The sequence below is a fragment of the Pieris rapae genome, chromosome 4 (assembly GCF_905147795.1).
Source record: "Pieris rapae chromosome 4, ilPieRapa1.1, whole genome shotgun sequence".
Taxonomy (NCBI): domain Eukaryota; kingdom Metazoa; phylum Arthropoda; class Insecta; order Lepidoptera; family Pieridae; genus Pieris; species Pieris rapae.
This window is the reverse complement of record NC_059512.1, coordinates 134856-148037: the sequence shown is the minus strand read 5'-3', so window position 1 is coordinate 148037 and position 13182 is coordinate 134856. Positions and strand designations below refer to the sequence as shown.

The 13182-nt window shown below is 34.1% G+C and overlaps 1 protein-coding gene across 9 annotated transcripts in view; it reads right to left on the bottom strand.

The window, feature by feature from the left end:
* Positions 1-12875, bottom strand: part of LOC110997140 (histone deacetylase 4) — a 29627-nt gene extending 16752 nt beyond the window's left edge. For 6 of the 9 annotated variants that reach the window (XM_022265148.2, XM_045634789.1, XM_045634786.1 and 3 more), the window contains exons 1-2: positions 12630-12875; positions 11668-11722 (exon numbers count right to left, since the gene is read on the bottom strand). In XM_022265148.2, the coding sequence (XP_022120840.2) occupies positions 11668-11704 (37 nt within the window). In that variant the 5' untranslated portion in view covers positions 11705-11722; positions 12630-12875. Of the gene's footprint in view, positions 1-1178; positions 1311-11667; positions 11723-12629 lie in introns of those variants that run through there. The other 3 variants (XM_022265150.2, XM_045634794.1, XM_045634785.1) reach the window with 2 other exon arrangements.
* Positions 12876-13182: the final 307 nt, after the last annotated feature.

The window sequence follows — 13182 nt, the reverse complement described above, 5'->3', positions numbered from 1 at the left end:
CGTAGCTCCTACAGACTACAAATTTAGCTAGAGTCGTCTATATGTGATGCAGAAATGATTTAAGAGCGGATTTTACAACAACCCACCGCCGAAAAAGATTGCGGTAGTGGGTGTTAAAATGTGAAATTTCTATTTCCAAACTGTAACCTCTATAGACTTTAAATTTGGTAGTAATCTTTTATTTGTCATGCAGAAATCATCTCAAATAGGATTTTACGAAATTCTATTTCCAACAGGGATTGCGGGGGTGGGTGTGAGAATGTTAAATTTATGTTTCCAAACTGTAACTTCTACAGACTCCAAATGATTATTTTTTTACTGTTTAAATAGAAAAGGTTAAAGTCAATTGTTTTTTTTTATTTAATTAATTTCATTTGTTTTTATATAACCTAATTAATTTTATGATAAACCGAAAATAAAAATTTCAGAAAAAAAATAAAAATTAACACAAAAGCAAAAAAAAAAAATGAATAAAAACATTTGAATAAAATTTACTTTATTTCCTTTGAAAATTCGACCAGCGAAGCGGGCGGGACCGGCTAGTGTCTACATATTTACGTGTTTTATTATAGCATTTATTGAATGTTGCAGACAATTCCGAACCTACGGCGCGTAACGCTCCCCAATTGCTCGTTACTTATTACAATACTATTTATACTATCATATAGATTTTTTTTTATATATATATAATATATATATATACCTATTATATTATATGGTGAAAATAACAGCCTATCATTTGGACACAAATAGAACGCCAAAACGCGACATTGGTTGTGAATGAATTTGCATTGTGTAAAATTATTAGTTGACGTAATCCGAATGTTTGCGTAACGGATCATTGGACGAAATACCTCATCGAATTAAAAAGGGCATTAAAGCTGTTAAGGAATCAAAAGAAAGACTTTCCTTAAACAAAAGGTTTTTGGGACGAGGGCTCCACAGATACGAAACAACGTTTAGAGCACACTTCACCGCTTTTCTAACGAGTAAAGAAGAAAAGTGATTGACCAAGTTAAGCTATGCTCTAAGCTTTACGGTATTTATTACTTTTAACATAAAGAAGCCGCACCGAATCTCAGACACAAATCAGTTTAGACAAAGTTTAGGTAATAAATTGTTTAGGAGGGAAGTTACACTCGTGGTTGCTGAATCTTCGTCATGAGGGATAACTTTACCTTCCGCACTGACAGTCCTCGGTTCGATCGACATATCTGGAGAGCGCTCGAACACCTTCACTTCCACGAAATGTTTTAACCATACATTTTTTATAGAAAAACGTTACAAGTAATTTGACATGCAGCGAGTGCTTTCGGACCGACCGCCGCACTCGTACTGTCGCGAATGGACTGTGACCGCCCGCCGCCTCCCGAAGAGAAAGCCTCCCAGGGAGACATACAGCCTCCGCTCATAATTATGTAAGGGAGGTTGCTGTTACTATTTTTAGACTTGAAGTTTAATACCAAATTCTCACAGTAAAGAGACGATATTAAGTATGTTTGGCAAATATGTAGCTCAAACGAAAATAAGTTATCTTCAATTATAACTTATCTAGACGAGTGAGAGCCGCGATCGCCTGACCTGCGAATCCCGGCTACCTCCAGGAACAGGGAGAAGGAGACGCGACTGCGTGGGCGTGTGTTGACAAACTCTGTTGCTACGTCTATTTAAGGATACAGCCACGCCTTGTATGAAGGCCGGAGCGGCTAGGCCCCGAACAAGGGTGGGCGCGGAGGGGGGAAGCGAAGATTCCCGATAGGTGGCCTTGACCTCCGTTCCTAAACAACCACGATCACAACAACAGCACCGCCTGCCTAATAGTCTGCTTCTACTGCATGGTGTGCATACAATTGTTCAGTGACAAATAGACTTTATAAAGACGAGTAACAGAAAGAATCAACTAGTTAAAAAACTTGTGAATTAATCAACATCAGGCCTGTTGCATCAGTTCAGTATTTAGCGGAAGCCCAATTCATGATTGGGAATCATGAATTCCCATTTTTCTCAAAATAAAAGGACGCCGGCACAGTATTTACATCGATAAGCAATATCAGCCACGTGTACGGCATGCAGCGTCGTCGAGGGCGGGCGGAGGGCGGAGGGCCACCGGAGGGCGGGCGGACGCGAGCGCACTGGGGCTGCTGCTATTTATAAGTAATCAATAACGCCGCGCGACCGTGGCCTTGCCGACATCGATCAGCCGCGAGCCGAGCCCCCGGCCTACTCCTGTCTTGCAGCTTATGGGCTCCGAAGCTGTGATGAGCATGAGATGTGCAAAAACATAAATATATGTATATTTTATATTCACAAAAACTAAGATTAACATTAAGAAGATACTAAACCAAAAAGAACAATTATACTTCTGCAGAGAATGTTAAGTAAACTTGTAAAGCACATTACGATGCAATCATCTGCTCGAAGTATAAAATTATTCCTCCACTAGTTGTTTTATTTGGCAACACATTTTTGGCTATATCTCCTAAACTATCTGTCGTACATAAAATTTGTAAAGACACATTTTATAGCAAATCGCTGTGCCTACAATTATTTATGTCTATGTGACTTTTTATCATAAATCCAAAATTCCTATTTGGCTTAATATTTTTTCTTTAAAATTCGAAAACTAATTATTATATTAAAAAAATAACATTTCGTACACATACACTCGAAGACTGTGGAAATGGGCTGCATCCTGTTTTGAGGAAGCGAATGAATTTTTGATACTTTCTTGGAGAAATGTTTGTATCTTATGAGATACACTATGTGTCAAGAGAATCGTCCTTGTGGCCACCGTATAAATCAATGAGAAAACGTTCGCTAACAACAGTGAGCAAAGAGGGAAGAAATCTTACTTTACTATGGACCAGTAGTGCTGTACCTGCTGACTCAGGATGTTTTTTTCAGAATTTTTATGAATTTTAGTTTGCCCATGTTATAGGCGGCTGATGTACACTCATCATGATCTTCCTGAAAAAGCATGGAGAAACAGAAAAAAAATCTGCTATGATATCTCCGTGTATAAAGGCTGAAAGGCTATATAACTAAAAAAGAAGTTACAATATTTATAAAAAAATCATTCAGCACTCAAAACTCTCAATTTTATTTATTTATTTAATTGAAAATAATATTCACCATTTTCAATGCGTATACACGAGGCAAACTATGTAGCACAACTAATACAATAGAATGTGGAAGAATAAACGGTAGAACATTCTGACATACTTAATTTCTTGATAAATAAAACCAACAGGAAAAAAAAATATTAAAATTGTAAGCACAGCGATTCGCTACAAAAAGAGTCTTTACAAATTTTATGTACGATGGATAGTTTAAGAGATATAGCCAAAAACGCGTTTTCACCCCCTTTTCCAACATGGCGGCCACGGTACACGGGCGGGACACCCATTCGTGTCCCATAAATAATTAATGTTGGACTATTAATGTTTGAGATTTAATTATTACTAAATTAAAATATGTCGAGTCATATTTAGTGTGTGATATTAAGAATCATGTAGAGTTAATGATTCACAAGCGCTACGTTTTACCACAAAACTATGCTCACGATTTATATAAAACCACAAAAGGCATAGAAACATTCGACCGACATAGTAACGATTTTCGACCATATAAAATTTAATATCCGTCATCATATAAATCTTTTGATTAAAGAAAACATGCTCCGGACAAAGATAACAAAAGACGAATTCAACAAATAAGCCCAAGTTATTTTGAATTTGGAACACGTATGTATATTATTTTAGAACTTTTGATTTTGCACCATTTAACATATTTTTTCGAGTTCATTATCAAATTACAAAATAGAATCTGGTCTTAAAAAAAATTGAATTGCAGTGATCGCCTTGTACAAAGTGGGTATAGAGCTGTCGGTCATATTCCAGACATTTCAGAAGCTTGGTATCAGCCGTATGTTCGTGTATCGTACTATCAATAAATACTGCTGATACGTGCTGTTGGAACGACTAGTTAAAAAGACTTAATAATGCTGTAAAAGACATAATTCGTCTAAACAAACCATTCGAAAGTAAAAAATCTAATCGCGAGAAATGAAGATCGCGTATTATAAAACATGACCTAAACGTCGGTGCTTATCGTCGATATACAGGACATGCTCTAAATCAATCTTTACAATTGATGAGAGTGGATTGATCAATACCTACGATTGGCAGGTGAAATGCACAGTGTTTAGTCAGTCAGTCATTAGTTGCAATAAAGGAGTTGAATAGAGAAGACGTGTTTAAATTTTATTTAACAATATGTGGTATTAGTATAGTGGTAGTTATTTGAATATTGAACCTTAAGTGATCGAACATTTGGTCCTTCGAGCCGGATGAAGTAAACGTGCAAAACAAAAAAATAGTGAGCTCGGCCGCATTCCTTAGATAAGAAACCGGTTTTGATGCATTGAGTGGTCGTTTTGCGCATAGAAAGAATAAATGTGAATAAGTGAAGAATAAAGACGTTTTGAAGTTTTAAGATATATTTAAAATATAAACAATATATATATATATATATAAATAATCATGACGTCAACAGTTAGTGCTGAACAGCAAGTGCTTTTAAATAAACTAGAAGATTTAGCCTCGAAAATTAAAAAAACCGAAGTAAATTTTAAGAAAAGTCCGAAGTCAAGAATAACTACTGGATATATTCGTGCGAGGCTGGAATGTATTGAAGATTATTGGAGGTTATTTAATGTAGCACATGAAGATTTGTCGTCATGCACTCTAAGGGAACAAAAGGGAATATTACCCTATTTTCTAAACGAAGAATATTATAAATATGAAGAGTTGTATTTGTATTTTAAAGCCGATATGTTGGACTTATTAAGTAAGAATGTAATTGGTAGCCAAGAAAGTTGCAGTAACCACCAGAGGTTAAGCACCGAAACAAATTCATCTTGTGTAAAACTGCCTCAAATCGAATTACCCGTATTTTCCGGTAATTATGAAGATTTCTTAACTTTTCAAGATTTATTTTTAACCCTCATCCACAATAATAATTCGCTTGCCAATGTACAAAAGTTGCACTATCTGAAGTTAAGTGTTACCGGCGAAGCAGCTGCCTTGTTAAAACATATTAGTGTAACAGAAAATAACTATGACCAAGCATGGAATATTTTAAAGAAGCGTTACGGAAATAAGAGAATAATTATAAATTACATATTAAAAAGACTGTTTAACCTACGTAAAATCAACACACAGACATCAAATCAAATTAAAATAATTTTGGATACAACAAGTGAGTGCTTAAATAATTTAAATAACTTAGGAATATCGACTGAGTCTTGGAGTCCGATTATAATACATGTAGTGGTAAATAAACTTGATCAAGATACGCATAAAAATTGGGAAGAATACATATACAAAGATGACTCCGACTACTTACCAACTTGGGAAGACCTAAAGAATTTTCTAGAATCCAAGTATCGAACTTTGGAGCTAGTAAACACAACTAACCAAAACTGTTCAAAAGATCTAAGACAAATAGTACAAAAGAGTTTTTACGTGGCTAAAGAAGGTGTTGATACTAAGCCCTCATGCTCCTTCTGTAACAAACACCATTACATTCATAATTGCAAAGATTTTATTAAGCAAAGTGTGGAAGACAGACATAATATTGCATTAAAAAACAACCTGTGTTTTAATTGCTTGCTACCAAATCACAAGGTGACTGAATGCAAGCGACACATTTCATGTAAGTTATGTGGGAGAAATCATAATTTTCTTCTCCATTTGGAAAGGAAACAAGAAGCTCCTGCATCACTAAAAACAACTTCATTAACATCTCAAGATATTGAAACAAAGGTAGCATCACATTATTCCAGCGAAGAAAAATCGAGTCAAGGTGTTTTATTGGCTACTGCACTAGTTCACGTGAAATCAAGCTCGGGTGACTATCATACACTCCGTGCCCTTGTTGACCAGGGTTCAGAAGCGACTTTTGTAACAACCAGAGTCGTTGAACTTCTTAACTTAAAGAAAGAGAAAGTCAACGGCACAGTTTCGGGTATCGGTGAAGAAAAGCATTGCCTTAAGTCTAAAGTCCAGCTATCTATTAAAGCTAATTCTACTTACATTTACACTGAAGCCTACGTTCTAAAAACTATTTCATCATTAATACCTGCGAAGAAAGTAATTATTAATAAAAGTGATTTACTAAATATTGAGTTGGCTGACCCTACCTGTTTTATGCCAAGTCGAATTGATTTATTATTGGGTGCTGGTGATTTTGCAAAAATAATAGAAGATGGGTTAATCCGTCTTGAATGCGGTTTAGTAGCTCAGAAGACTAGTCTTGGTTGGATACTGTCTGGGAAAACCCTATGCTCCAACTATAACATTAATATTACAAGTATGCACATTAAAGAAGACAATGATTTACTGAAATCTTTTTGGGAAATTGACAAAGATTTATTTAAGAAGAAAGTTATATACACAAAAGAAGAAGAAGAATGTGAAAGAATTTACTCAAGCACAACCCAAAGAGACATTGACGGTAAATATATTGTACAACTACCACTAAAGCGAAGTAAAGAAGATACTATTAAGCAAGTAGGAGATACTAAAGAACAAGCAATAAAGAGATTTCAGCATCTAGAGAAAAGATTAAATAAAGATTTACAATTAAAAGATGAATATACAAAAGTTATAAAAGAATATATCGATTTGGGTCATATGAAAGAGCTTGAAGATCAGAATGACTGCAATACAATTTATCTACCTCATCATGCGGTAGTAAGACAAGACAAAGATACTACGAAGGTTCGAGTAGTCTTTGATGCATCAGCAAAAGGTTCTCAAGGGTATTCCTTGAACGATACAATGTTGGTTGGTCCTGTAATACAACAAGACCTTCGAAGTTTAATTATCACATGGAGACAACATTATATTTGTTTTGTCGGTGATATAATGAAGATGTATAGAATGGTGAAGATGTCCGAGGAACACACAAAATTACAATGCATCGTTTGGCGAGACAATTCAGATGAAATATTAAAAAGTTACCAATTAACGACTGTAACATTTGGAACGGCTGCAGCTCCATTCCTAGCTGTAAGAACTCTATTAAGGTTAGCCGACGATGAATGTTCTAGTGATGTTAGGTACTCTGAAGCTATGAAAGCAATAAAAGAGTCATTTTACGTTGATGATTTAATGGGGGGACATGAAGATGTAGAGAAGGCAAAAAAGTTATGTGTTGACATTAAAGAGATATTAGAAAAAGGCGGTTTCAAAATAAAAAAGTGGTCAAGTAATTCTGAAGAAGTACTACAACACATTAAAGTGCCTCGTTGGTTTCATATGTCATCATACACGAAAGAAGTACAAATTCACGGCTTCGCAGATGCCTCAGAAAAGGCGTTTGCAGCTGTTGCTTACCTGCGAGTAGTTGATGAAAATAATGCAATCTATGTATCAATGATTGCATCTCGAACAAAGGTGGCTCCTCTAAAACAGCTTTCTATTCCAAGACTTGAATTGTGTGCTGCTGCATTGCTGTCAGAATTAATGGAAGAAGTCACTGAAATACTAAAAGTTTCCATCGATAATGTTTACGTGTACACCGATTCCATGGTAGTGTTATCTTGGCTTCAATCTCAGCCGGGTAGATGGCACACATTCGTCGCCAACAGAGTGGCAGAAATACAAAGATATCTTAATAGTAGCAAGTGGAATCACGTACAATCATATGAAAATCCAGCTGACGTTGCCTCCAGAGGAGTAAAATCCAGTGAACTTAACAACATTGACTTATGGTGGAATGGGCCAGAATGGCTTAAACATGAAAGAATACAAATCTTAAGAAATTATTCTATACCTCAGACCTATGAAGAAGAAAAAGAAGGAAGTGAAAAAGAAGGTTTTTATCATACCAACATATTACAGGAAGACGAAAAACCAATATGGGAACGATTTTCAACCTTAAACAGATTGAAAAGAGTTATATCGTACTGTATGAGAATGAAGAAAGGAAGCAAGAAGTTACATATAACAACCGAAGAAATGGAAAATACATTACAAAGGTGTGTTCATTTTTATCAAGACAGAATATATCAAAAGGACATAGAAGACTTGAAGAAAGAAGGAAAGGTCAAACCCAAAAGCTCACTGTCAACATTGTGTCCTTTTCTAGATAAAAATGGTATTTTAAGAGTAGGAGGAAGACTGCAGAATGCAGAAATTTCTGAAGCTAGTCAACATCCAATTATTTTATCTCAACAAGTTCACATTACAAAATTAATTGTCCAAGATGCACATATTAAAACTTTACATGGTGGTATTCAAATAATGAAGGCGTACATTCGAAGTAGATTCTGGATTGTAGGCATGAAGAATGCTATTAAATTGTGCATTAGAAATTGCAAGGTTTGTATAATAAGTAAGGCTAAGGGACAGACGCAAAGAATGGGACAGCTTCCTGCATGCAGAGTGAACCCGCACAGAGCATTTCTTAATTCTGGTGTGGACTATGCAGGCCCGATTTGGATTAAATCGTCTAAAGGTCGAGGTCACCATGCTACAAAAGGATATATCTGCCTATTTGTTTGTATGACAACCCATGCAATTCATTTAGAAGCTGTAACAGATTTAACATCACAAGCATTTATTGCTGCATTTCGTAGATTTGTAGCTAGAAGAGGATTTTGTTCTGACATATGGAGCGATAACGCCACTAACTTCGTTGGTGCATCCAAAGAACTTAAGGATTTGTTTCGGAAAAGTAAAGCTAACATAACAAAAGAAGTAGCCGAACTATTATCCAATGACGGAACAACTTGGCACTTTATTCCGCCAAGAATGCCTAATTATGGCGGTTTATGGGAAGCTGGAGTCAAATCAGCTAAAAGACATTTACTAAGAATTAATGGAAATACCAAATTAACCTTTGAAGAGCTTTCGACGTTACTAGCACAAATAGAAGCATGTCTAAACTCCCGCCCCATATGTCAAATGGACGAAACTTTTGAAACCCTCACACCACTAACTCCGGGTCATTTCATAATAGGGGAACCCCTAATAAGCATTCCTGATGTTAATTACGATGACAAGAAAATTGGCTTTGTTGCTGGATGGTATAAGATACAAAAGATGACACAAGATTTTTGGAAGAGATGGAAGACCGAATATCTCAATACCATGCAGCAACGATACAAATGGCAAAACAATATTTCAGCCCCAAATATTGGAGATATTGTAATCATAAAAGAGGACGACTTACCACCTACTAGATGGTTATTAGGATGCGTTAAAGAAGTCCACCCCGGAAGTGACGGATTGATAAGAGTAGTTACATTAAGATGCAAAGGTTACCTTAATACAGTGAAAAGACCAGTATCAAAATTATTGATGTTGCCAAAAGAAAATGATTTCATGTAGTCTGCATGATATTTTTTATTAATACAGTCCACTATTCGAAAGGAAGTTTTTCAAGTATTGTTACATTTTTTTATAAGGTTAATAAGCATTGTTATTTTTTGTATAAAGTTAAGTAAGAAGTTTAAGTTTAAGTTCAATATAATATAATGTAAAGCTTTAAGTTAAAAACAATATGTTTTGGTGAGCGGTATGTTTAGTCAGTCAGTCATTAGTTGCAATAAAGGAGTTGAATAGAGAAGACGTGTTTAAATTTTATTTAACAATATGTGGTATTAGTATAGTGGTAGTTATTTGAATATTGAACCTTAAGTGATCGAACACACAGAAATATCCGATTTACCGATGAAAACGTTTTAACGATTGAAGAACGCTACGCTGTCCAAGTGGTCGGAAAGATATAACGTAGTCATCATCCTGCGTCAGTGATGGTTTGGAGGGGTGAGTCTTAGCAAGGAGTCGCAAAACTACATTTTTGTGAATCTTCAAATATCTCTACTTGATTTCGCTGGTCGTGTCTACATGTTATAGGGACTCACCGCTTTTATATTTTCGTATGTACGTCAATTTGTATCAAGTGTTTGTCCTTATTTTGTGGTCCAAAGAAATTAAAAAAGACGCTCTCAAGTGTAGATTTACCAGCTCTTAGTGAAACTTTATCCATCTTTTAAGACACGTTCGACACAACGTAAACAATTCGATTAGGATTTTCAAAAAATAAAATGGTCTAAGATCCAGCCCTAAATCGTCCTGCACCGAGGTGATTAATGAACGAAACATATTTTAAATGAAATTTAAAATATTAAAAAATAAATAAACAATGGGTTCGCTGAAAAAATCCTGGACAGGCTATATTAAATTATTAATTAAAAAATGATTTTTTATTAAAAATTGTACTGATGAGATTAATAAGAAAATCTTATACCAGCTGAAAGTATGAGACTTGCAGAATGTGCAATTGTTAGGTTCTTTATTTTAAAAGAGAATTGTTGTTTTTTATATTATTACTAGCTGCTGATTTTACCTAGCCTACCTTTTTAGTACATACCAACATAGAACATTTTGCTATTCTACCCCAGAGACTGTTCGGTTTTCCGGAATGAAAGGGGTGAAAAGGGTTTTTATTTTGTATCTATTTTTGTAAGCTGTATCATAAAAAAATCATTTTAGAGAGATGAAAAGTAGATGTCTGATTTGCCGATCTAACCAATATGCACACAAAGTTTCACAGAAATTGGTGGAGCCATTTGAAAGGAGTTTAATTACAAACACTGTGGCATGAGACCTTTACAATTTTTAAATATTACAAATAATATATCTAATGTTGGGGAATACTGCTTGTTGTTTTTCTTCCCTAGAAGAATGTATAGCATTATAACTAGTTATTAAACACTCTTTATACAACAATATATTTATCTAGGCGGATCTCATTTAAAAATGCTTAGTGAAAAATCAATAATAGCTTTTAAGACTAGGGTTTCACACATGTGGTCATATTTTATATAAGAGGCTTGGTTCATTCCAGTCTCTGGAGTGCTACCTCACACTTCTCAAAAAAAACCACAAGGCACTAGGTCTTGGCCTGCAATCCCTTTGTTGATTGATATTTCCATAGTTCCAATCAGAAAAAGGTACATCAGAAAAATTAAAATATGAATGTATTTTATTTTTATTTTATTTATTTATTTATTTTTTTATTTAATTTTTTTATTGGACCACAAAATTAGGACAAACACATGTCAACATCAACTTACATTCGAAAATATAAAAAAAATGCGGTGCCGTCCCTAGGACATGTGGACACGACCAGCGAAATTAAGTGAATACAATAAAGTGTCAAAACAAAAAAACAAACAAAAATCTAAAAATAATAGCTATATAGAATGAAAACACTATAAACAAGAAAAGAAATTATTGGTACTGAGTCCTAATTCTACTCTTTGCTGAGGCCAGCGAACCATGAAAAATGTCAAAACTCTGTGCAATATCATTATAGTGGCGACACAACCTATTAATTATTGGAGAGTTTCTGCCAACGTTTGTTCGACAGTGTGGGATGTGAAAACATTTACGATTTTTTAAACGTAATGTAAAAGAACTCCTAAAAGTTTCCCCTGGTATGTGGACTCTGTTTCCGCACTTAGACATTCAATAGGTCCATTGTATGTAAAGGTTATCTTTAATAGCCACAATACCACTGCACCTCAGATTTGTATATATATGACATTATTCAGTAAACCAAGAATGGTGTAATATGGAAATTCAAAGTTACCTGATGACATTTGTGAGGAACTAGGATCATCTGCCATCGATGGAAATATGTACTTCTGAAAAGATAAATTACTCTAAGTAATCATGCATCCTAGCACATGAACTTATTATCAAATAATGTTTTAAATTAAATTGTTATAGTATGTATTTAAGTGTGATTTAAAATCATGTATAAATTTTTATGAGATTTTAGATACAGAGCTAGTCTAATAATAATTGTAGACGCTCAGCAATTACAATGATACAGTCTATTGTCATTAGCCTCAAACCTCCTGTAAGTAATGGCCACAATATGTCATATTTTAGTATTACCTACTGATTCTAGGTATATTCTGAATAAGTCTTGTGTAGCAAAATTTCTATTAAATTAAGTAATCAGTTTGTTTATTGTAATTACTTCAGTCCCATTTATATCAACTAGATTATTCTAAGTTCACTATAGCTAATGCATTATCTATATGTTATCATATTTTCATTAAATTATTCTGTAAAAGTAAAACAATGTTACTCTCTCTATAACAACAACTCTATAAAGCCAGACAAGCAGTAAATTATTAGTATAAATCATTCTCACTTAGGAAAGGCACTAGATTAAGAGATACTTTTTAATCTATTTACCAGAAGGCATGAGTATTCATGCCACATATTTATATCATAACAGAGGTTAAGTATGAATGTAACAATGATGAAACTTATTAAATATATATATAATATAAAAAACTTCTAGTAGCATTTCACTTTTTCAGTCAATAATCTTAGTATATATTCTTGATAAATAAATATCTGGTACGATAAGTGACCAAAACTATCCAAACAGTACGAAGGTCATTTATTGTTTTTGTCAGTATATCCATTCTTAGTAGGTCAATGAGACGCAATAAAACGCCTGGCGCCAAGTATTCGATAGGATTGTATAAATAATAATTATAAATTACTTATTCATAATAAATTCTTTAAACTAACCCGTTGCAACACAGCTGGATTCTGGTTAAACTTCCTCGAAATATGTAAACAATTAACACTATCACTTTATCACTAACACCAGTTAGTCTTTTTTAGTTGTCATTAAAATATTTGTAAGACTCGGTAAGTCGATAAATTATTAAAATTAAATTTACCACGAATTGTAAAAATAATTATTATAGTTTTCCATGATTTAGTTGTTTTCTCTGAGCTTGTACTCCTTACCAGTTACCTTTTATTTGACAGAATATGTATGTCAAAGTGACTGTGACAATTGCAATCAGCTCGGTGTCTGCAATTAATGTATGACACAAGATTTATGGCATTAATTAAACAAGTTTGCAATTATACATCTGTCAGTGAGTAATCTGTCGTAGACCCTTAACATAATAATATTTGATCTGTGCAGCACAGAATGTACTTAACCTTTTAAGTTAAAAATTATTAAATATCTAACAGAATAAGATATCTGTGCATTGTGATATAAATTTATGCACTGTTTTTTTGTTATTCTTAATATTACGTTTTGTTGAGAACAATTTTTTTAAACAAT